Raw genomic sequence first — 24,389 nt, 5'->3', positions numbered from 1 at the left:
ATCTGAAAGCCAACCACCAGGACCAGTCATACATCTGAAAGCCAACCACCAGGACCAGTCATACATCTGAAAGCCAACCACCAGGACCAGTCATACATCTGAAAGCCAACCGCCAGGACCAGTCATACATCTGAAAGCCAACCGCCAGGACCAGTCATACATCTGAAAGCCAACCACCAGGACCAGTCATGCATCTGAAAGCCAACCACCAGGACCAGTCATACATCTGAAAGCCAACCACCAGGACCAGTCATACATCTGAAAGCCAACCGCCAGGACCAGTCATACATCTGAAAGCCAACCGCCAGGACCAGTCATACATCTGAAAGCCAACCACCAGGACCAGTCATGCATCTGAAAGCCAACCACCAGGACCAGTCATACATCTGAAAGCCAACCACCAGGACCAGTCATACATCTGAAAGCCAACCGCCAGGACCAGTCATACATCTGAAAGCCAACCGCCAGGACCAGTCATACATCTGAAAACCAACCACCAGGACCAGTCATACATCTGAAAGCCAACCGCCAGGACCAGTCATACATCTGAAAGCCAACCACCAGGACCAATCATACATCTGAAAGCCAACCACCAGGACCAGTCATACATCTGAAAGCCAACCACCAGGACCAGTCATACATCCTGCCAGCAGCACACACACCCTCTATTGATGTGTTTGCATAGGATTGGACTGTGCTGTCACAGGCTTCGCTGACAACAGAGTTTGGTATAGTGACGCAGATGCGGTTACAGGATTACCCATTTCACTGTCTGTGACTAAACCTGAAAGACTGGTGGTTTAGTAGACATGTTAACAGTATTGACAGTATGTTGACAGTATGTCAATAATCATCTCAATTGTTAACATTTAGAAGCAAAAATCTGAATGAATCCATAATATATAGGTCTAGTCATGAACTACTGGGAGGTGCCAGTGGTAGGATTGAATTTTAGTTCCTGCACGGGGTACATGAAAAATATCTGTTTTAATTGTGCATTTTGTGATTATTAGGCTGGCTATTAATTTTCCTCTTTATTGATTTCCCCAGCCCAAATATTGGCTCTGGAGCAGCAGCTATTGGAGAAAGACCATGAGTTGGCTGCCCTGCGAGAGAGTCTTGTGCTGGCTGAAGAGCGGGGCTCAAATGATGCATTCAAGGTAATCTCTGATCAGATTCTAGACCAGCGTGTGGACACTGCCATGGCCCCCTGCGACAGTCCTACAGTGCTGCCAGACCTCTTAGAAGACACACGAGAGGAGGACACCACCCTGGTGGCAGAGGATAGGTCAAGCCTGTCAGTCTCCGCTGATAACGAGAGCAGTCCAGAGCTCATTGAATCCCAGTCTGACTCTCCCGGAGAATCTAAGGGGGCCTCCTCTGATGAGATGGTCACGAGCAGTGACTCCGAGGTGGCCCACAGCAGCTGGACCCTCCTAGAGGCTGTGAACCAAGATGAAGGTCAGCAGTCGCCTCCCATACTGCAGGGCTTTGGCCAGCTCCAGATGCAATCCTGGGAAGAGAACAGCTCGGAGCAGGAAACATCCACAGTCCAGGTGGAGTCCTCATCAGTCATCATCCGTGAGACTGTGCAGGTGCACCTCAAACAGCAGGGGGTGACCCTCTCTGACTCTGCCCCTGGACAGGTGTTTGCCCAGGCCCTGGCAGATGAGATGCAGAACAGGTACAGTGAGCTCATGGCTGAGCTCCAGAGATTGAGAGAGGCTGCCTCAGAGTCACAGGAGAGAACCCAAGGCCTTGAGGAAGAGATTCGGTCCCTGGCAGCTGCCAAGGATGAGGCAGAGTCCCAGGCCCAGAGATATGAGGAAGAGCTCCAGTCAGCCAGGTCAGAGATGGACACGGTGGCCCAGCACAGTGGCTCTGAGTTGGAGAGGCAGAGCATGGTGATGCATCTCCTGGAGGAGCAGCTGGACAGCCTGCAGACAGAAGGCAGCTCCAAAGAGCAGAAGATCCAGGCCCTGCAGGCAGACCTGGACGAGGCTCAGCGCTCTCTCTCTGAGCAGGAGGGCCAGGCCAGGATGCTGAGCACCCAGCTGGAAGAAGGGGAGATCACTTCCTCTGAGCTGGAGCAGAAGCTCCAAGACATGGAGGCCAGCTTGCTGGAGTTCTCTCAGGCTAGGGACATGGCCAAAGCTGTACTGTCTGAGAGGGACACTGAGATTAACGAGCTGCAACTGCGTATTACCCAGAAAGAGCAGGAGATGATGGAGCTGAGCAACGGCTTGTCTGCCAAACTGCTCCAGACCGGTGAGGAGATGTTCCTGATGAGCACAGAGGTCAAGAAACTGAAGAAGCAGATATTTGAGCTTGAGAAAGCTGGAGAAAATGAGAAAGCGACAGGGGAGAGTCATGTAGAGGATAGTGATGAGCTCACTAGTTTGCGAAAGGACAAAGAGGATCTGACAACCCAAGTGGCCACCATTAAAAAGAGGTTGCAGGCAGCCCTGGTGCAGCGCAAAGAGCTGATGAAAAAAGTTGCAGAGTTTGAGAAAGAGGCAGATCAAAGGAAAGGACAAGTAGGGAAAGCAACGGAGGAAGCCCCTGCAAGTGTACCAGCTTTAGAAAAATACAGAAAACAAGAGGATATGGCAATTGAAACTACTCTCGAAGAGTTCAGACAAGACTTGAGGTCCAAAGAAGAGGTCATGGAAGTTTTGGAACAGAAAATCAGCCAGCAGGATCAGGTTCTGGAAGAAACACTTGAAATGACCAGAAGGCTGAGTGAGGGAGCTCAGCAGACTCCAGAGGCTGACACCTCATCTGAAATCACTGGGTTGCAGTCCCAGGTGGCCTCACCGGAGTCAGATTGCGAAACACTGCAAAAGAAACTCCAGGAGGCCCAGGACTCTCACAAAGAAACCATCCGCATGGCCAAAGAAAAGGACAGGCACCACCGCGAACAGCTTAAACAACAAAAGGAAGAGTACAATGGGCTGTTGGAGCGTTTGGAGGAGCAGGTTGGTGAACGAGATGAGCTGTTGACTAGACTGAGCGAGCTCGAGGAACTGCAGGCACAGAAAGAGGTGAGCACAGAGAAGGAAGTACATGCCGAGCTGGAGACCAACGCTGCAGTGGAGAAGATTGAGAAGCCAGCTGCAGGAGATTGGGTCCAGGAAGACTGGGTGGAATTTTCAGCTCCTGAGAATGAAGCACAACAACAACAAGGTGATAAACCCATTACCAGTGCCGAGGAACCCTCTCAGCTACTTTCAGCTGACATTGAGGCCTCATTACAAGCTCTGAAAGAAGAGGTCCAGGCTGAGAAGGCATCTTGTACAGAGTTGGAGGGCCAACTGCAGGAGAGTCAGGCTAGCCTGTCACTCAGGGAAAGTGAGCTTCTAGTGCTGGGCAAAGAGCTGCAGGCCCTGAGAGAGAAGGAGAGCCAGATTGAACATGTCTATGAGGAGTTGGAGGCTCTGAGGGAGAAGTGTCTCCAGGCTCAGAACTATGCAGAAGCTGTGAAAGCAGAGTTGGAGGCTGCAGCCAAGGGAGCCGCATCAGACTCCGCTGAGTCCACCATTGCCGTCCTGCAGACAGAGGTGGAGGACTTCAAGCAGTTCCTGAGCAACAAGAACAATGAGATCATGGAGCTTAGCCAGCAGCTGGGTGAGCAAAGCTCCCTCCTCCAGTCTATGCAAGAGACAGTGTATGAGAAGGACCAGTCGATCGCCTCCCTGCAAGAAGGCCTGAGAGCAGAGAAGGAAAGGAGCCAGAGACTGGAGGCCGAGGTCCCCCAGAAGCAGGAGGAAGAGAAAGGCAGCGAGGCCAAGATCCTGCAGCTTCAGCAGAAGCTCAAAGCTGCCCTTATCTCCCGCAAAGAGGCCCTCAAAGAGAACAAAAGCCAGAAAGAAGAGTTGGCCTCCACTGAGAAAGTCATCACTGAACTGCAGCAGAGGATGGAGGCTAGAGAAGTCGAGCTGGAGAAGCTGAGAGCAGAAAGAGAGAGGCTGATAGAGGAGGTCGATCGGACCTTGGTGGAGAACCAGAGCCTTGGGGGATCCTGCGAGAGCCTCAAGCTGGCCATGGAGGGTATGCTGACAGAGAAAGACTTCTGTAAAAGAGAGGCAGAGTCTGCCAGAGAGGAGGCTGCCCGGGCATGCAGAGAATGGGAGGACAAGGTGCATGGGATGAAGGATGAGTATGAGACTCTGCTAAAGTCCTATGAGAATGTGAGTGATGAGGCAGAGCGTGTGAGACGTGTGCTGGAAGCTGCTAGGCAGGAGAGGAAGGAGCTTGTTGCTAGAGCCAGGACCCACGAGGCAGCCAAGCAGGAGGCTGAACGGCAGAAAGAAGAGGCCCAGAAAGAGGTGGACACTGTCAAAGACAAGATGAGGAAGTTTGCCAAGACCAAGCAGCAAAAAATCATGGATTTAGAGGAGGAGAATGAGAGACTCCGAGAGATGGATGAAAAGAAAGGAATAAGAAGAGAGGACAAGGCACTCAAAGGAGAACTTGAAAGACTCAAAGAAGAGTTTGAGGCTCTGAAAGCTGATTTGAATGCCACTACGGCACAGAGGGACTCCTTAGAACAGCAGGGTGTTGAGTTAAGGGAGCAACTAGCCCAAGAGCTAGAGAAAGGGGATATATTAGCCCCAGATAAAACCCCCAGCTCTGATGATGTAGTGGAGGAGACTATTGTTGCCCAGCAGCCTAGTACAGTCATGACTAAAACTACCCAAGAGCCAGTTAAGAGCCAGCCTCAGGACATAGAGCCACATAGTCAGGCCATAGAGTCTGAGGTAGCTCCACCTGAAACGCCCTCTGTTGAGGAGATGGTGAAGACCGAAATAACTGAAAATACACAGGCCCTAATTGATGAGAAATTGAGCAAAATGGAGGAAGCCCTACAGTCAGAGAGGGAACTGAGGCAACAGCGCGAGGCTGAACTCACTGCCGAGCTGGCCTCTCTGGAGCAGCGCCTTCAGGAGACTAAAGAAAAGGAACAGACCCAGAGAGAGGAGCCAGTGAAGACGGACATGTCTGAAAGTGAACTGGCCACAATTGAGGGAAAACGGAGGGAAATGGAGGCAGCCCTACATTCAGAGAGGGAACCGTGGCAAGAGAGTGAGGCTGAACTCAAGGCTGGACTAGCCTCTCTGGAGCAGCTCCTTCAGGAGAGTAAAGTTAAGGAACAGAGCCTGATGGAGGAGAGCTCTAAAAGGGAAGCCCAACTCCAGGAGCTCCACAGCAGCCTGGAGGTAGAAAAGGACGACCTAGAGGAGTGTCTGATGAACCAGCTGGCCCAGCTGAATGGCAGCATCGCCGGCTACCAGCAGGACGCGGCAGATAGCCGGGAGCGCCTTGCGGAGCTGCAGCGGGAGGTGGAGAGACTGGAGAGGGAGCGGGCCGAACTGGAAGCCCTGGCCGAGAGCGAGAGGGACCGGGCAGCCAGGCTGGAGGAGGACAAGAGGCAGGCCCAGAGAGAGAGGGCTGAGGCAGAGGCCGAGTCAGGGAAACAGAAGGAGCTGGAGCAGCAGCTGAAGTCCGCCCAGAGGGTGAAAGAGGGCAGCCAGAGTCGGGCAAAGCAGCTGGAGGAGCTGCTGAGAGAGAAGCAGCTGGAGGTGCGCCAGATGCAGAAGGACTGCATCCAGTACCAGGAAAGGATCAGCGAGATGGCCAGGGAGGGCAAGGCTTTGCAACTGGGCAGCAACGAGGTCCACAAAGAGCTTGGGCAAGCCTATCTGGAGAGGACCAAAGTCACAGACGCTTTGAAGAAGGCTGAGGCTGAGCTATCTAGCTGCAAAGCCCAGCTGGTTGAGACCCAGACAGAGGCCAGCCAGGCCAAAGCTGAGAGGAGAGCCTGTGAGCAGACCGCTCTACAGAGAGAGGCTGAGTTGAAAGCAGAAGCAGAGCAGAGCCTGGACTCTGTGAGGTTCAGGCTGGGAGCTGAGCTGAAGCAGATTGAGCTGAGGTTGGAGGAGTCTTACCGGGAGAAGGAGAGAGAGGAGGATGCCACCCGGGAGGCAAAAGAGCTGACTGACACCGCTGAGAGACAGGCCCAGCAGATGCAGGCCCGCCTGGATGAGTCTCTGGCCCGACTGGCTGCCTTCTCGCGCTGTATGTCCTCCCTGCAGGACGACAGGGACCGCGTGCTGGATGAGACCCGGCAGTGGGAGAGTCGCTTCAACAGCACCCTCCAGGGGAAGGAGGCCGAGGTGCGGGAGGGAGAGACCCGATCCAGAGATCTGGCTGAAAAGCTGCAGAAAGAGACCGCACAGAGAGAAGAGCTACAGCTTACAGTGGACAGGTAAAAATGGCTACTGTTCCTGAAAAAGTCAATTAATTAAATTGCCCCAATTTCCTGCCAGGTTTGTGATACACTATGCTGTGTTATGTAATGTGTTTATTTCTTATTCTTTGTCCAGACAGCAGAAAGCAGACGAGCAGTGGCAGCTGAAATGGGAGCAGGAAGAGAAGAAGCTCCGTGAGAACCAAGCTGCCCTGGAGCAGGAGAGGGGAGAGCTTCAGAAGTCCCTAGCCCAGACCGTGACCTCCCTGGCTGACACTCGCGCCCAGCTGGCTTCCCTGGAGAGCGAGGCGGAGGGGCTCCGCCACAGAACCCAGGCCCTGGAAGAGGCAGTTGGGAAGCTGCAGGGAGAGACCAATGAGGTCAGGTCCCAGCTGAAGGAGAGGGAAGCAGAGGGAAGGAGGCTGGGCCTGAGCGTGGAACAACTGGAGACAGACCTGCGCTCTTCCAAGACCCTGACAGAGAGCCTGCAGACCGCGCTGTGTGAGAAGGAGAGGAGAGAGGTAGAGCTGCTGGGGGAGAAGGAGCAGGCCGTGACAGAGGTACGCATCACTTTTATTTCATCTCTGCTTTATGACAATGGAAATGTTTAAACCCATTCCCCTGCATCTTCTTGACTGTTTACATGCTTGCTCCACCCAGGCTGCAGAGGAGGCCAGGAGGGAAGCTGACGCCAGGGCCCAGGAGGCTGAGAAGGAGCTGGAGGAGAGGAGAGAGGAGGTGCGGGGTCTGGAGGACCGGCTGCGGAAGGCAGAGGAGGAGAGCAGCCACAGCAAAGCCAGGCTGGACGCCTTCACCAAGGCCATGGGCTCTTTACAGGACGACAGAGACCGAGTACTTGGCATGTACAAACAGCTGGAGGAGAAACATCTGCAGGTAAAAAAAAACAATGTTAACACTCATGTGTACAGAGGCATAAATGACAGGTCAAGAAGAGATTCTGTAGACCGGTAGTAAATGTTTATGTACACGCATGTCATCGACATGCTGAAACTGTATGTAGTGATAGTACTGTAGAATGTCTTCCTCGTGCCCCAGTTGTATAACCCATCCTTCTACGTAATGGGTCTGTTGTCCCAGGTGATGATGGAAAAAGACGCTCTGATCCAGGAGGCTGCTGCGGAGAATAACAGTCTGAAGGAGGAGCTGCGCTCCCTATTGGTCCAGAGGGACGACCTCCACGCAGAGAAGGCCAAGCTATCTGCCCAGCTTCACGGCTACAGGGACGACCTTACCCAGGTCCTCACCATGAAGGAGTCCCAGCACAAGCAGCTCTTGTCCGGCCAGCTGGAGCGCATCACTACCCTGGAGAAGGAGAGAGCTGAGCTAGAGGCTAAGATCAAGAGCCTGGAGGGAGGGGAGGCTTTTGTTCAGGCGGTGGAGAGGGAGACACTCAGCCAGGCTGGTGATAGTGGAAACAGGCAGGTGAGAGACGCTCCCGGGGCGGAGGTAGAGAAGCTGAGGGAGCAGCTGCAGGCTGCCAGGGCCCAGGTGGAGAGCCTGGAGGAGAGCCTTGCCAAGGAAAGAGAGGTGCAGGAGGCTCGGCAGAAGGAGCTGAAAGAACTGCGTTGGGAGGGAGGGGTGATGCGCACGGAATCGGAGACAGCGGCCGAGAGGGTGGCTGAGCTGGCCCGAGACCTGCTGAGCATGGAGCAGAGGCTGCTGGAGGAGAGGGAGGTGGCCGGCCAGCTCCGGGCCCAGAACCAGGCGTTCGGCCAGGCCATGGCATCACTGCAGGGCAGCAGGGACCAGGCACTCAGCCAGGCCCAGGAGCTCAGCCTCAGACTGGAGGAGATGAGCCTGGTAGGGGGCCAGCAGACACCCACCACAGGCCATGGAGGATCCACTGCGGAGGTGTGGGGACTGAAGAACGCTCTGTCAGCCCTGCAGAACGACAGGGAGAGACTGGTAATCAACCAGAGTTATTTCCATTTAACACAAAGTATTCCATAAAAGCATTATGTCGTGTCTTTGGCTATGCCAGATTAAGTGAAATGACATGCTATTCTATAAAATAATTTCTCTGTAATTAATATTACCTGATTTAAGCTAATCATGTAAGTGTAATTAACTAGAAAGTCGGGGCACCACGAAATAATGTTTATAGAGCTGTTATCTTCTGAATAAACTCTTAAAGACCTGGTAATCTTTTACATCAATAGCAGTCAATATTTAATCGTCACCTTGTTAAGTCTCATTTGAAAGTTGTAAATTCTTGGTTCTCTTCACAAACCCTGGCTAACAAGTTGAATCATCAATACATCATTTGGTTTAATTATTTATTTACAAAATACCTAAATAATCACACAGAATTACATCTACACAGAATGGATCATACATTGATTACAAATGATGTCATAAAGGAAAACGTCCCTAGCGGATGGAACACATATGATTGCTGGTTACACAGAGAAAGGGGGTTGGGTTTTGAATGAAAGCGCGGGAAGACTGAGTAACAAAGGGAGAAGCTAATCTATTATAAATACAGAATCTTATGCATTCTAAATAACTGCCCATTTGGAAAAAGAAAATGCAAGGAATATTTACTCTGAGCTGCGCTTCAGTAGGTTGGTCGTAGATGGAAGATCGGGTTGCCCCGCAGGGATCTCTTGTTCTCTGAAGAATGTCTCTGGTGGTAAACTGGATACGTTGTAGTATCGTTCTGGGTGTTAGACTGGATACGTCGTCCGTCCTTTCCTAGCCCACGTTTACAGCGGCTGCTGCTAACTCAACGGCTAGGAGTGAATAAGAGTTCAAAGTTCATACCAAGTTGCCATACTTTTAAGCTCGTGCTATATTCTGGCTGGTATGGTCGAAATTCATCCTTTCGGTGTGTCGATCGTCACCTTCACCTTGAACACGATGCTAATTTCGGTTATTATCTGAGCCCTTTTAATGTAGGACCGTCATCCTCACGTCCTCGGAACAGAAAGTTGGATTTTCGTCAACGGGCTTATATCGGGGTGACGAGAAGGGCGTGTTTCATAGTTTACAACCAATGTCTGTTCACTAGTGCGGGGCCTCTATGTGAGCAGAGTTTCTCTATGACAAGCCGTTCTCTCATTTAAGAAGCTAAAATTACATTGAACCTTTTCACAAATAGTTTCAATTCCATGTGAATCTGATACAGTTTGTCATCCTGTCATTAGTAGTAATGTCTCAGACAACAACTGATCTGAGATCATATTCATCAAACACATATTTCCAACTGGTTGGATTACCGAAATATGGTTCCGTTTCCCACCTTTTGATGTTACCAGACTCTCTATGTTACAAAGGCTTTACAAGAGTCAACTCTATAAAGTAGAGAGAGAAAAGGGGAAAGGTATTTATGGGGGTCATAAACCTCCCCCAACAGGCCAATGTCATGACAACTACTAACACAACCACAATGGTAGTGATGTCATAACTTATCTGTATATAGTGTTTTCATATACCAGTATCCACAGTAACACAAGCTTTGTTTCTCCCTGTCCTGTAGTTGGAACAGCTCCAGCGGCAGCACTCAGAGCTCACTCGACTGGGAGGAGGAGAGCTGTCTAGACTCAGCCAGGAGCTAGAGGAGGAGAAGAGGAGGGCTGATGAGATGGTGGACAGGATGAGGGAGCTAGACAACCTGAGGCAGAGGGAGAACCAGGAACTAGAAATTCTCAGGTGAGACATACTTCATAAAAAGCTGCTTATGTTATTTAAAATCCAAACATTCTTAATCAGAGGTATATGAGTGTCTATGCCTTGGCTACATAGGTATATCTGTCTCTCTCTAGGCTGGAGCAGGTTGACTGGCAGGTCCAGGCAGAGCTCCTGAAGCAGCAGACCCTGGCCACCCTCTCAGACCGTGACCAGCAGGTGCGCCAGCTCGGTGCCATGTTGGAGGAGGCCCGCGCCACCAGGCCCAAACCACCGGAGGAACACCACCAGAGACAGGTGAGGAGGAGGACACCTCTAAACCTGAAACGACTGTACTTGGACAAGGCATTAGTGAGATGGCAGACTGCTGTTCATGTCCAAATCAAATTGTATTTGTCACGTACACAGTTTACAGCGGGTATAAAAGGTGCAGTGAAATCACCTTTTTCTGGACCAACTACCTCTGATCACCCTCTGACTTACAATACTAAATGACATGGTTGGATGAAAGTTACTTCATTACATGAATCTGGATTATTGATGATTACATATTCCATCTATGTGTCTCCCTCTGGCTCTTTCCTCTTCATTTCTCTTGCATGCCCCTTGTCCATTTTCTTTCATCGTTTCCTCTTTGCTTCTTCTTCGTTCTTCTGTCTTTTGGGTGTGGGTGTGGGGGTCTGGTCGGGTCTGGTCTGGTCTGGTCTGGTCTGGTGATCCCGTTGCTGTCCCTCCCTCTCCTCAGCTCTCACATGTGTTTGAGGAGAACCGCCATCTCTCCTCCCAGTTCCAAGGCAGTTCCCAGAGGCTAGACGAGGCAGAGAGCCGCTGCACTGCCCTCCAGAGGCAGCTCCAGGAACTGCACGAAGACAACCGCAAGGTCAGCACGCCCTTGGATATCACTCTGCTCTGATTCATTCACTGTCCCTAGTTGATACATACTGAACATATGTTTTTAAAGATAATGTGTCCACTATGGCACAGAGGAACTAGATTTACACATTGACATCTCTGGAGCGATTTAAGACTCTACTATAGGGATTTCTACAATGTTTAGTGCTTTTTACTATTTTTTGTGGCCCCCAGGGGACAGGGGAAGTGGACAGTGCCCCCGGAGCTCCTCAGCAGCACAGTGGCCTTTCAGAGAGCGAGAGCCTCAGGGTGGATTTTAAAGAGCTCCAGCGCAGGTACCAGTTCTCAACCCCACGACACCCCCCTTTAAAAACGCATACAGTACACACACACACACACACGTTCTCTCTATCAATGACCAAAACACACACGCATACAGTACACACACACGTTCTCTCTACCAATGACCAAAACACACACGCATAGAGTACACACACACGTTCTCTCTACCAATGACCAAAACACACACGCATACAGTACACACACACGGTCTCTCTACCAATGACCAAAACACACACACGTATACAGTACACACGCACGTTCTCTCTACCAATGACCAAAACACACACACGTATACAGTACACACACACGTTCTCTCTACCAATGACCAAAACACACACGCATACAGTACACACACACGTTCTCTCTACCAATGACCAAAACACACACGCATACAGTACACACACACGTTCAATCAATCAATCAAATTTATTTTATATAGCCCTTCGTACATCAGCTGATATCTCAAAGTGCTGTACAGAAACCCAGCCTAAAACCCCAAACAGCAAGCAATGCAGGTGAAGAAGCACGGTGGCTAGGAAAAACTCCCTAGAAAGGCCAAAACCTAGGAAGAAACCTAGAGAGGAACCAGGCTATGTGGGGTGGCCAGTCCTCTTCTGGCTGTGCCGGGTGGAGATTATAACAAAACATGGTCAAGATGTTCAAATGTTCATAAATGACCAGCATGGTCGAATAATAATAAGGCAGAATAGTTGAAACTGGAGCAGCAGCACAGTCAGGTGGACTGGGGACAGCAAGGAGTCATCATGTCAGGTATTCCTGGGGCATGGTCCTAGGGCTCAGGTCCTCCGAGAGAGAGAAAGAAAGAGAGAATTAGAGAGAGCATATGTGGGATGGCCAGTCCTCTTCTGGCTGTGCCGGGTGGAGATTATAACAGAACATGGCCAAGATGTTCAAATGTTCATAAATGATCAGCATGGTCGAATAATAATAAGGCAGAACAGTTGAAACTGGAGCAGCAGCACAGCCAGGTGGACTGGGGACAGCAAGGAGTCATCATGTCAGGTAGTCCTGGGGCATGGTCCTAGGGCTCAGGTCCTCCGAGAGAGAGAAAGAGAGAAGGAGAGAATTAGAGAACGCACACTTAGATTCACACAGGACACCGAATAGGACAGGAGAAGTACTCCAGATATAACAAACTGACCCTAGCCCCCCGACACATAAACTACTGCAGCATAAATACTGGAGGCTGAGACAGGAGGGGTCAGGAGACACTGTGGCCCACTCCGAGGACACCCCCGGACAGGGCCAAACAGGAAGGATATAACCCCACCCACTTTGCCAAAGCACAGCCCCCACACCACTAGAGGGATATCTTCAACCACCAACTTACCATCCTGAGACAAGGCTGAGTATAGCCCACAAAGACCTCCGCCACGGCACAACTTAAGGGGGGGGGGGGGGGGCGCCAACCCAGACAGGATGACCACATCAGTGACTCAACCCACTCAGGTGACGCACCTCCTCCAGGGACGGCATGAGAGAGCCCCAGTAAAGCCAGTGACTCAGCCCCTGTAATAGGGTTAGAGGCAGAGAATCCCAGTGGAAAGAGGGGAACCGGCCAGGCAGAGACAGCAAGGGTGGTTCGTTGCTCCAGAGCCTTTCCGTTCACCCTCCCACTCCTGGGCCAGACTACACTCAATCATATGACCCACTGAAGAGATGAGTCTTCAGTAGAGACTTAAAGGTTGAGACCGAGTTTGCGTCTCTGACATGGGTAGGCAGACCGTTCCATAAAAATGGAGCTCTATAGGAGAAAGCCCTGCCTCCAGCTGTTTGCTTAAAAATTCTAGGGACAATTAGGAGGCCTGCGTCTTGTGACCGTAGCGTACGTGTAGGTATGTACGGCAGGACCAAATCAGAGAGATAGATAGGAGCAAGCCCATGTAATGCTTTGTAGGTTAGCAGTAAAACCTTGAAATCAGCCCTTGCTTTGACAGGAAGCCAGTGTAGAGAGGCTAGCACTGGAGTAATATGATCAAATTTTTTGGTTCTAGTCAGGATTCTAGCAGCCGTATTTAGCACTAACTGAAGTTTATTTAGTGCTTTATCCGGGTAGCCGGAAAGTAGAGCATTACAGTAGTCTAACCTGGAAGTGACAAAAGCATGGATTAATTTTTCTGCATCATTTTTGGACAGAAAGTTCCTGATTTTTGCAATGTTACGTAGATGGAAAAAAGCTTTCCTTGAAATGGTCTTGATATGTTCTTCAAAAGAGAGATCAGGGTCCAGAGTAACGCCGAGGTCCTTCACAGTTTTATTTGAGACGACTGTACAACCATTAAGATTAATTGTCAGATTCAACAGAAGATCTCTTTGTTTCTTGGGACCTAGAACAAGCATCTCTGTTTTGTCCGAGTTTAAAAGTAGAAAGTTTGCAGCCATCCACTTCCTTATGTCCTTCTCTCTACCAATGACCAAAACACACACGCATACAGTACACACACACGTTCTCTCTACCAATGACCAAAACACACACGCATACAGTACACACACACGTTCTCTCTATCATTGACCAAAACACACACGCATACAGTACACACACACGTTCTCTCTACCAATGACCAAAACACACACGCATACAGTACACACACACGTTCTCTCTATCATTGACCAAAACACACACGCATACAGTACACACACACGTTCTCTCTATCATTGACCAAAACACGCACGCAAAAAATAAACAATAACAAACAGAACAGACACAACAAACCCATTCAACACCACACAGCCCCAGCCCATGATAACGCAAGCATGTCTGACATGCTAATGTGTCCTTTCTTTGTGCCTGTCAGACTGGATGAGGAGCAGCAGTATAGGGTGGCTGTGGAGGAGCAGCTAATGGCCGCCCAGGACCGCCTCAAACGGTAAGAGAGTTATCACAGCTTAGTGTCTCCTGTCACATGACAGGGGTCATCCTCTGCCTTCCCCTACAGCTCTACACTCACTGACACAGTATGATTCTAATGAGGAATGAGCATGTCAGCTCACTGCTGTGACTGTCAGGCTCTATAGAGATGCTCTGCTCTGAGATTTGTAGAGGTACTGTGTTGATAATGGGATTATTGGCCTCAAGTCATCGTTTGGCATATTTGTGTTGGAACTTATCGGAGTGCTTTCCTGTGTGTGTCAGACAGTATTTACTCAGTATCTCTCTCCTCGCTCACCTGCCGTAGGATCAACCAGGGTGAATGGCAGTCGGCCCATGAAGGGCAGTTCTCTGCTTCTGAGACAGCTGTCCTCATTGAGCCACCAGGAGGCTCTGTCACCCGAGTAAGTACCAACCAACACCCTGGATTATTTACACAGCATACATATCTGAAGATGAAATGTCCATTCACCATTGTCATGTAAGAATGGTCTGTTCCTCCTCCTACTACTACTACTACTACTACTACTACTACTACTACTGCCTCCTGTAACTGTCTATACTTCTCTCTCTCCCCCTCCCTCTCTCCCCCTCTCCCTCTTTCCCTCTCTCTCTCCCTCTCTCTCTCCCTCTCTCTTCCCCTCTCCCTCTCTCTTCCCCTCTCCCTCTCTCTCTTCCCCTCTCTCCCTCTCTCTCTTCCCCTCTCTCTCTCCCTCTCTCTCTCTCTCTCCCCCTCTCTCTCTCCCCCTCCATCAGATTCGGGGGAGCAACAGGCCAGGCCTGATGAGAATGCTGCGCGTGTCCTTCTGCTCTCGCCAGCGCACACCCCTGCTGGTGTCCCTCTACCTGCTCACCGTGCACGTGCTGCTACTGCTCTGCCTGGGGGGTTACGTTTAGGGCCCCCTCCACCCCTTAGAGACTGGGAGAGGAGAGAGATAACAGACATGTGACACAGACCCTCCCTCCCCCTCTCCAAGACCAATATCATATTACTGTTACATTCAATACTGTAGAATAGGAGAGGACTCGTCACACACACACACACGGACCATGCACTTTTGATACAACAGAAAAATAACTGAAGTGTGTCTTAGCCTATTAACCAAAGTGAAGTTTTTTTATATACTGGGAGTCAAAAACATCCTCTGCCATCATTGATTTTATTCAATATTTAATATGTTACCATTAGCGTACATGATCAGTCAAATGTTATTGTAGAGGAAATGAGAAGCAGTATTGCACTACCTCAGAACTGTTGTTTGTTAGACTTCTATAAAGGGACGTGGATATTATGCATCTTTAAATGTACCTGGGGGAACTAACATGAAATGACACTATACAGTGGATTTACACAGTGTTTAGTTTTTCAGACAGTTTTATATTAGTGGTGGTTTAGGTGCCTTTAAATGAGGAGAATAAAGGATCACTTCATGTCTGGATGGAGTGAGGGTTAGGATCTGTGGATCTGTTCAGATCTCTCTCTCTCTCTCCTATGTTCTCAAGTACAATGGACACCAACTGAAACGTGTACAACCTGCTATGAATACATTCCCACAAACATCTATTTATTTAATTTTTATTTTTCCTCTCGTTTTCTCTTTAATTAAAGAGAGAGCACCGTCATTGGCATATTTGACTCCTGTAGTATTTGTATGTCGTATGTACAGTATGTATGTACAGTATGTATGTACAGTATGTATGTACAGTATGTATGTACTGGATGTGGGTTATCCAATCAATTCCCCAATTTCTGCCATTGTTGCACAGATGAGGGTTTTATTCTATTGATTTTATGGCAGATTCATTTGCCATTCTGGTGTAATGTTGTCCATTCCAAATGAAAACGTGTTGGTGTTTTTTCTGTGACACTACAAATAATGTCCATCCAATCTATGATTCCTATAATTTAGCATTATTTATTGCTTACGCATTCAAACCGCATAATCTACTACAATGTATGGTGAACACAATACTGCTGGGGAAAATAACTAGTCAAAAACGTATTCTTGTTGTCTGTTGTCCCACTACACATCTTGTGACTCACTTGTCCTCTGTTAACTTCTATTGTAAATGACCTTGTACTGTGCTGTACAGATTGAAATGTGATGATGATACGTGTTTTTCAGCACAGCACACTGGGAAGTATAGGGCTAGATGTGTACCAGTTATTTTCAAATGGGACCCGTTAGAATATAACGGGTGGAAAGATGAGACAAAAAATGTGAATTACACATGATTTATGACTTTATGAAAACAACTGGTGCAAAGTCAATCTGGTGTCAAATCTCTGTATGATAAGTGTTGGTTACTCTTGGGCTATTTTTTTAAATTAAATATATTGGGAAAACAAATGGATGTTTATTACGGAATGAGAGTGTTTTTTAAAAACTAATTAACAAACAGCATTGTTTTGACTACAATTGTGTCCAACTTTGATACAATAGCAAGCCCGTAGTTACTTGTATGGTATCGGCCACGCGCATTATTTCCTATATCAACAGTTTGCGTGACTATCCTCGTTCTGGTTGAGACTTGTGAAAATATACATTTGTGATATTATTGCAGCAAAGAAATTTGTCCGGTAACGCAAAGGTACGTATAATTACCATGAAATAATGTTTTTGTTTGAGTTAAGTATGTATCACGGTGATATTAGAAGTTCTTAACGTGTCTATCTTTCAGGAAGTTGCAGATAAGTTCTGTACTGATCTCATAGGCTAACGTTATGTTGTTTCAAAGTTGGAGGAAGGAAGGAAAGGAAGGTCTAGCCTACTTGGAAGATATAAGTAGTTACTGTGTAAATATTAGCCAACTTATGTTTAGTTTTACTACTATTTTGGGTAAATGCAGACAAAAAGCACGCATCAAACAGGTGACTTTATATAAGCCAGATCCTTTTATAACCGTTATATTTTTTTATTAAATATTTTGTATTACCTTGTTACTAAACCAAAATACCAAACGCATGTCCTCAAATTTACAACCTTTAGATATATGCACAAATACCAGACTTTGATAGTATGTGTAGCTGACGGTAACTGACTGCAGTTTGTGTGGTACAAGGAGAACGCATTAGGTAGCCGCACTACATTACATTGACATCAGGCTGGACAGCTGTGACCAGCTTTAAGATACCCACCACTTCCATCAGGTTACTTTGTGTTTTGTTAAACTATTCATGAATGATGATAGTGTGTTATTTTATGATGAGAGCACTGCAGCTCAGTGCTGTATAAATAACTCAACTTCCTATTTTGTGATCAGCAGAATGAGACCATATACTTATGGTTAGCTGTCAGTATTTCCACTGACAAAGAGGAAGTGTTAAATGCCTTAGAGCTTATTTGTATTTGCAGGAACAGGTGATTATCCACAAGGTACATATAGTGTTTACTAAAGCAGTGTTTCTCAACTTGTTTTTTACACCAGGGACCAACAAGCTGTGGTCCCTCTTGTGTTTACACAGACACTATGCTTAGACTGACAGTACAAATCTTCTGTTTTGTTTCTCTTCCGAGATGTGGAAGTCAGTGGTGGGACACAACGTGAGCATAAAGGTTGCAGAGGGGGACGACTGGGAGACCGACCCTGACTTTGAGGTTAGCTACTGGGATGGAGGGAGCGAGGGTCCTTACAGAGCTAGTGTATTTACTAAAGCACTCTCTAATCAATATTTTCTCCCAGTGGAATTAACGTTTTGTTTACGTTTGGTCCGTAACCGCCTCAGTCCTGTTTTTCCATGACACCTTGGTCTTCAGACTACAGTTAGGTGATGAGAAGGACTTGGGTTCTGTGTTTCAGAATGATGTGTCAGAACAGGAACAGAGATGGGGGGCCAAGACCATTGAGGGGTCTGGTCGAAAAGAACACATCAGGTAACCATTGAAGACAGATCACAGTATGATTGGTGTTATGCTGTTGAAGAGCTATGGGGGATGGTTAGCTCAGCTGTGTATTGCAGCTTTACCTCTGTAGAAACAGGAAAAGGAAGTGAAAAACAGTGTGTAGGCTGTCAAGCATTTAGTCTTACCTAATATGGGTTGGTGACTGAGTAAATCTAAGGGTTAGCCACAGACTAGTGTAACTATGTAGTCCCGGGGTCAGCAGATAATGTAAAATGGGAATAAAGTTATGCAAAAAAGTTCTGATGTGTGTGTGTGTGTGTGTGTATATATATGCATGTGTGTATGATCCCTCCATCTCCCCAGTGTATCAGAGCTGAGACAGAAGGTGTCCCAGGAGCATGAGGTGGGGAAGCAGAAGGAGCGAGCGGAGGCTCCCAAGGCCTCTTACGGTTACGGAGGGAAGTTTGGAGTGGAGAAAGACCGCATGGACAAGGTTAGGTTATAACATGTCATCATGTGATGTTCATACACTACATGACCAAACGTATGTGGACACCTGCTCGTCGAACACCTCATTCCAGAATCATGGGCATTAAAATGGGGTTAGTCCCCTCTTTGCTGCTGTAACAGTCTCCACTCTTCTTGGAATTGCTTTCCAATAGATCTTGGAACAATCATGGGGCGGCAGGGTAGCCTAGTGGTTAGAGTGTTGGACTAGGAACCGAAAGGTTGCCAGATCGAATCCCGGAGCTGACAAGATCTGTCGTTCTGCCCCTGAACGAGGCAGTTAACCCACTGTTCCTAGACCAGTTAACCCACTGTTCCTAGACCAGTTAACCCACTGTTCCTAGGCCGTCATTGAAAATAAGAATTTGTTCTTAACTGACTTGCCTAGTTAAATAAAGGTAAAATAAATAAAAAGAGAGAACGTGTTTCCACTGCTCCAGAGTCCAATGGCGGCGAGCTTTACAGCCACTCTAGCCAACGCTTGGCATGGTGATCTTAGCTTGTGTGCGGTTGCTCGGCCATGGAAACCCATTTCATGAAGCTCCGGATGAACAGTTCTTGTACTGATGTTGCTTCCAGAAGCAGTTTGGAACTCTGCGGTCCCATTCTGTGAGCTTTTGTGGCTTACCACTTTGCGGCAGAGATGTTGTTGCTCCTAGAAGTTTCCACATTCACTTTAACAGCACTTACAGTTGACCGGGGCAGCTCTAGCAGGGCAGAAATTTAACGGACAAACTTGTTGGAAAGGTGGCATCCTATGACGGTGCCACATTGAAAGTCACTGAGCTCTTCAGTAAGGCCATTCTACTGCCAGTGTTTGTCTATGGAGATTGCATGGTTGTGTGCTTGATTTTATACACCTTGCAGCAACAGTTGTGGCTGAAATAGCTGAATCCACAAATCTGAAGGGGTGTCCACATACTTTTGTATATATAGTGTATTTCGCTCATAAGGTCTTCAGTCAAGTCCAAATAACGCATGAAGCACAAGGCTTCCTCTAATGCAGTGCTGCTCACCCCAAAACATATGTTGTCAGACAGTACAGTTGTGTGTTCTGACTTATTGCAACTTTTATGGACTTCAACAGTTTATCTAAGATCGTTTCCAGTGTTGATGTATTATATGTGTGTAATTACCCAGGGGGCAGTGGGGCATGGCTACGTGGCGCAGGTGGAGCAGCACTCATCCCAGACCGATGCAAAGAGAGGATTCGGGGGGAAATTTGGAGTGCAGAAAGACCGTGTGGATAAGGTGAGGAAACTATACTCTTACTGACAAAGATATCACAGGATTTGATGAACAGGATGAGGGATCGTCCTGGTAATGAACATTCCTTCTCTCTCCCTGTAGTCTGCCATGGGTTTTGAATACAAGGGTGAGGTGGAGCAGCATACATCTCAGAAAGGTACAGCCTTCAGGATGTCTAATACACATACGTTCTGATTTCCAATAGGTTGACTGCATGTTGTTATCCTACCCAGCTACTCCTGGCATACCTCTCACCCTGCTTTTATCTTTCAGACTATTCAAAGGGTTTTGGAGGGAAGTTTGGGGTGGAGAAGGAGAAAGTGGACAAGGCTGCCTTGGGATACGACTACAAGGGAGAGACCGAGAAGCACCAGTCTCAGAAAGGTTAGAGGGGAACTGTAATGTGGGCTGTTTGTAGGTAGAAACGTTTCATGGTCAATTATTCATATTAGATTTCTAGTTCATATTTGAAACAACCTCATCCCTCACTCTCCCTCACCAGACTATTCCAAGGGTTTTGGGGGGAAGTTTGGGGTGGAGAAGGAGAAAGTGGACAAGGCTGCTTTAGGTTATGACTACAAGGGAGAGACAGAGAAGCATGAGTCACAGAAAGGTCAGTTACTCACAGTTGTAACCACAGTTGTGTTTGTAAAAGTCAAGGACCATGTCCACATTAAACTGACCTTTGATCTCCACGTTCAGACTATGCCAAGGGCTTTGGGGGACGCTATGGAGTCCAGACAGACCGCATGGATAAAGTGAGTCTTTCTTGACCCTGAAGGCTCAGGATGACAGTAATTCTTGAACCATTTTACATTGACCTGTACAAACACTCAGGCTATGACGCTTACCCATTGATTGGAATTATGGTTCCCCAATCTCCATTCGCTCTATAGAGTGCAGTGGCCTTCACAGACATGGAATCCCCTACCTCTGCCTATGAGAAGACACTACCAATGGAGGCATGTAAGTATGCACTTTATAGTTCCTCATAAACATTTAGTTCACAAGTTGAAAGAGGAAAATATGTTTTTTGCTTTTCCGGTCTGTCTGCAGCAAGTGCAGGGGCAGGCAACCTGAAGGCTCGCTTTGAGAACCTGGCTCGGTCTTCAGACGAGGAGAACAGAAAGCGAGCGGAGGAGGAGAGAGCCAGGAGACAGGCTAGAGAGAAGAGAGAGCAGGAGGAGGCACGACGCAGACAACAAGTACTGCAATAAACATGTTACTCCAATAAACATGTTACTCCAATAAACATGTTACTCCAATAAACATGCACACTGACACAGCGGTATGTATCTCTTGTAGGAACAGAACAGCAGGGAGGAGGAAGCAGAGCAGCATCAGCCTCCACCTGTTGAAGGGCATCAGCCTCCAGCTGTTGAAGAGCAGAGACCTCCACCTGTTGAAGAGCAGAGACCTCCACCTGTTCCAGAGACCAACAGGAAGCCCCAACCACCACAGCTGCCCACTGCCAGGGCAGTGCCTCAGATACCAAGAGATGAGCCAGTGGTAGATATCTCTGATTTAATTCAATACAACTCACTGATGACCTAACAACTGTAATTTCTTCTTCACCATGTTATTAAATGAATTGCTGAAATTCACACCTAGTCATTTTCTGTGGTCTCGGGAGGAAGAGGAGGAGCCAGTCTATGACCAGCCCCCGTGCCTGCCCCCACGGTCAAGTGACCTGCTGGAGGCGGAGCCATCTCAGGAGCAGACACCATCAGAACCAGAGCAGGAGGATGAGGGAGAGTATGAGGATATCTCACCAATACCTTTCCCAGAACCTGATCCAGGTCAGTGTGCCACACCCAGTGGGGTAAAGGGGATGGGTAACCCATTACTGTGTCATATCAAAGACTGACCCTTCCATCTGTTCCCTCTACAGCTGTGGATAATGACTATGAGGACCTGACATGCGGTCAGACCGCAGTGGCCATTTATGACTACCAAGGAGGTAGGTAGCCTACTGTATCAATGACTGCGTTGTGATATCATGTCACAATTCTCATCTATTTCTTAGTCATACTGTGATGTTGTTACTTCCATTGTGGATGAATACAGAAATCAATGCTAAACATTGCTCAACACAGAAGTCTATAAACCCTTTCGGGGAGACAAAATCCTAAAATAATGTTATTCTCACACATGAAGAGGCAGATGATGAGATCTCCTTCAACCCGGATGATGTCATCACCAACATAGAGATGGTGGACGAAGGCTGGTGGAAGGGACACTGTCACGGACGCATTGGACTTTTCCCTGCAACATTCGTGAAAATGATGTAGTGAGCGTGCCTATACAGTCACCAACACAGACATATACCTGAGCCCATAGGACCTGTGGGTCTTTTCACAGGGGGGACATCAGCATATTGATCCTATCGGACAGGTATAGGTAGATTGTACCGTGGTAGAATCTCAATTCCATACGCCTCTATCCTCACTTTCTCAATACCCATTGGAGAAGGAACCTCTGGCTTTCTCATCCAATGGGCTTTGAGGTGAGGAGGACGCAAGGAGTATACAATTGAGATTCTCCCCATGTTTTCTAATCAATTTATATCTGGTCAGTAGTCATGACATATAATGGATAGTCATTGTGCTTCATATTGCTCAGGGTGGGGATGCATAAAAGCTGATTGCTAAATGTTCCAGTAAAATTCTCATACACTTGCATTTCAAATGATTATGGAAGTCATTTAGCTATGGAATGTTTTGTTTAAAAACCGCATGTAATCAATAAAATGTCTTAATGTACATTAACACATTTATTTACTCCAACGTGACAGCCAGATGATATGGACAGTTTGTTACATGTATAATGAATGTCTTTGTAATGATGGGCTAGGCTACAGGAAGAGCAAATCAAACAGGAATGGAGCTACCAACAACAGCATTATTGGGGTAAAATGTAAAGAACATACCATATTTTCTTCTGTATACCACAGCAATAAGAAAACATGGCTTTCATTCAAGTGAAGTATGTCAATGCAGTACTATACCATTGTGCCCAAAAATACAACTCTGTTGATTCCTTTCATACATGGGCTTACAGACAATGTGTTGCACAATATAGATAATTTGCCTCATATCACCATTTAATTTGAACATAAGGCAACTCAAGTTCACAAAGATCATGTATTCAATCTCCGATACATGACATTCAAGGATCATGTCTGTCACAGGTTCTAAGTCAGAAGTCCTTTGGTTTTCTCCAGGCTACCAGGCAATGCCCTTCTTTTTTTTGTTGGCCTTTCCTCCCGATTTCTTTGTCATGCGTTTGCCTTTCAGTTTCTTGGCCTGTCGTTGGCTCATCCATGTTGGGTACTGTCCGTGCTCGTCCAATTGGGTCGTTTTACTGCGCTTGCTGTCCATGTCCATCTTTCCATCTGAAAAGCAAAAAACAAAAGGTGTCAAAACTCAAGACATTGGAAACGATACAAAATGCTTGATCTACGTGTGTGTTCTCACCATCAACTTCCTCTCCCTCCATGTCTACATCCACTTTCTTCTCCTTTATCTTCCCAGCTGGCACCACTGTAGCTATGTCCTGAATGTCATTCATGGAGATCTCTCCTGTGCCACCGTGGGACAAGGCTAGCTTCAGCCGAGCCAGTTCCTTAGGGGCGTTCTTCGCTCTCTTCACAGCACGCATCTTCCGCTTCCATTTGCTTCGCAGACTTTTGGCCATTGTAAGGTTCTGAAAGACAGGGTTACATAATGGAAACACAGATCCACTTGCATAAGACATCTCGACTGGCTTTAACTCTAGTTCAGTGACAGCCTCTGCAGAGCCTAGCCATACATTGCACATGTACACAGCCCATCTGTAAATAGCCCACCCAACTACCTCATCCCCATATTTTTGTATTTATTATTATTTCGTCACTATGGCCTATTTATTGCCTTACCTCCCTAATCTGATTTCCTTTGCACACACTGTATATAGACTTTTCTATTGTGTTCTTGGCTGTACGTTTGTTTATCCCATGTGTAATTCTATTGTTTGTGTCGCACTGCTTTGCTTTATCTTGGCCATGTCATAGTTGTAAATGAGAACTTGTTCTCAACTAGCCTACCTGGTTAAATAAAATAAAACATACGATTGAGTTCTTGGCTCATGTAAACAACACTCATGCCATCAACTCCCATCATGCCACGTCAGCAAGCCAGCAAAGACATTCGTCTAGCCCAAATACCTCTCAATCATAAATCGAGGTTCTTGTATAATTAATCATGATGAATTGCCGTTAAACTGTCCATGATTTTACTGTCCTTGCAAGCCTCCACATAAACAGTCAAGTTAGCTAGCTGGAGTACTTAGCTAGCGTTTAACTAACGTGGCTAATAGCTACCTTGCTAAAGAAAACGAATTGTTTTTAAAACAATCGATCGGCCAATACCATTCGATGTTTTTGTACTTCAATAACTAGTATTCGATGTATTCAATTTACTCGTATGTATGGTATTGTAAAAAATAAAAGCACGTTAACATACATAGACGTAGATGTATTCTCCGTACAGTTGATGCGCAGGCAGTACACACGTGTTTGTATTTTCGACAACCGTAAAGCACGTCAGACGGTCGTTATGTTGGACACATTTGCGACAACTTACGTCCTCTTTATTTACTATCACACTGTGAACTCGTATTTATTTAATCGAAAACCTATAACCTACATATTTAGTGTGATACATTATCAGTGGTGGATAACCGACGAACTTCCTGATGCACTTTATTCTCAATTTATCGATACGTATTATCAGCTATTCTGGTGCAGTTCACAGTTCTTTCAGGAGAT

General features: G+C 47.3%; 3 protein-coding genes across 7 annotated transcripts in view; 2 read left to right on the top strand and 1 right to left on the bottom strand.

The window, feature by feature from the left end:
• golgb1 (golgin B1) overlaps positions 1–16,333 on the top strand; it is a 27,019-nt gene extending 10,686 nt beyond the window's left edge. For both annotated transcript variants that reach the window (XM_021563875.3, XM_021563876.3), the window contains exons 11-21: positions 1,051–6,268; positions 6,387–6,810; positions 6,911–7,144; positions 7,349–8,176; positions 9,750–9,922; positions 10,036–10,195; positions 10,644–10,778; positions 10,985–11,085; positions 13,909–13,980; positions 14,290–14,386; positions 14,739–16,333. In XM_021563875.3, coding sequence (XP_021419550.3) covers positions 1,051–6,268; positions 6,387–6,810; positions 6,911–7,144; positions 7,349–8,176; positions 9,750–9,922; positions 10,036–10,195; positions 10,644–10,778; positions 10,985–11,085; positions 13,909–13,980; positions 14,290–14,386; positions 14,739–14,879 — 7,583 coding nt within the window. In that variant the 3' untranslated portion in view covers positions 14,880–16,333. The remainder of the gene's footprint in view (positions 1–1,050; positions 6,269–6,386; positions 6,811–6,910; positions 7,145–7,348; positions 8,177–9,749; positions 9,923–10,035; positions 10,196–10,643; positions 10,779–10,984; positions 11,086–13,908; positions 13,981–14,289; positions 14,387–14,738) is intronic.
• On the top strand, positions 16,283–22,346 carry LOC110490471 (src substrate cortactin). 4 transcript variants are annotated; one of them, XM_090200720.1, is made up of 16 exons: positions 16,462–16,574; positions 17,250–17,359; positions 17,501–17,581; positions 17,784–17,857; positions 18,191–18,320; positions 19,475–19,585; positions 19,685–19,739; positions 19,856–19,966; positions 20,085–20,195; positions 20,285–20,340; positions 20,479–20,548; positions 20,639–20,787; positions 20,888–21,091; positions 21,216–21,381; positions 21,474–21,542; positions 21,740–22,346. In XM_090200720.1, exons 3-16 carry the CDS (start codon positions 17,501–17,503, stop codon positions 21,871–21,873), a joined length of 1,521 nt encoding a protein of 506 aa, XP_090056846.1. In that variant the 5' UTR covers positions 16,462–16,574; positions 17,250–17,359; the 3' UTR covers positions 21,874–22,346. The 4 variants fall into 4 exon arrangements, with proteins under 4 accessions (XP_021419552.1, XP_090056847.1, XP_090056846.1 ...); XM_021563877.3 differs by lacking the exon at positions 17,250–17,359 and having other exon boundaries at positions 16,283–16,574; XM_090200719.1 differs by lacking the exons at positions 16,462–16,574; positions 17,250–17,359 and adding an exon at positions 16,600–16,854.
• Positions 22,337–24,389, bottom strand: LOC110490472 (protein LLP homolog). The gene is made up of 3 exons (XM_021563879.3): positions 24,085–24,389; positions 23,059–23,287; positions 22,337–22,976 (listed from the first exon to the last, which is right to left on the bottom strand). Exons 2-3 carry the CDS (start codon positions 23,276–23,278, stop codon positions 22,807–22,809), a joined length of 390 nt encoding a protein of 129 aa, XP_021419554.1. The 5' UTR covers positions 23,279–23,287; positions 24,085–24,389; the 3' UTR covers positions 22,337–22,806.

This window comes from Oncorhynchus mykiss, chromosome 15 (assembly GCF_057628025.1).
Source record: "Oncorhynchus mykiss isolate SJ-2025 chromosome 15, ASM5762802v1, whole genome shotgun sequence".
Taxonomy (NCBI): Eukaryota; Metazoa; Chordata; class Actinopteri; order Salmoniformes; family Salmonidae; genus Oncorhynchus; species Oncorhynchus mykiss.
This window is presented reverse-complemented; position numbering and strand designations above follow the sequence as displayed.

Excerpts from the sequence above, each read along its gene's own strand:
- LOC110490471 (XM_090200719.1), top strand. The coding sequence starts at position 16,708 with ATGTTGTTTCAAAGTTGGAGGAAGGAAGGAAAGGAAGGTCTAGCCTAC. Across the intron at positions 20,788-20,887 it reads AGGCACGACGCAGACAACAA|GAACAGAACAGCAGGGAGGA; the intron begins GTACTGCAATAA and ends TATCTCTTGTAG. Across the intron at positions 21,543-21,739 it reads CATTTATGACTACCAAGGAG|AGGCAGATGATGAGATCTCC; the intron begins GTAGGTAGCCTA and ends TCACACATGAAG.
- LOC110490472 (XM_021563879.3), bottom strand. The coding sequence starts at position 23,278 with ATGGCCAAAAGTCTGCGAAGCAAATGGAAGCGGAAGATGCGTGCTGTG. Across the intron at positions 22,977-23,058 it reads GGAGGGAGAGGAAGTTGATG|ATGGAAAGATGGACATGGAC; the intron begins GTGAGAACACAC and ends TTTGCTTTTCAG.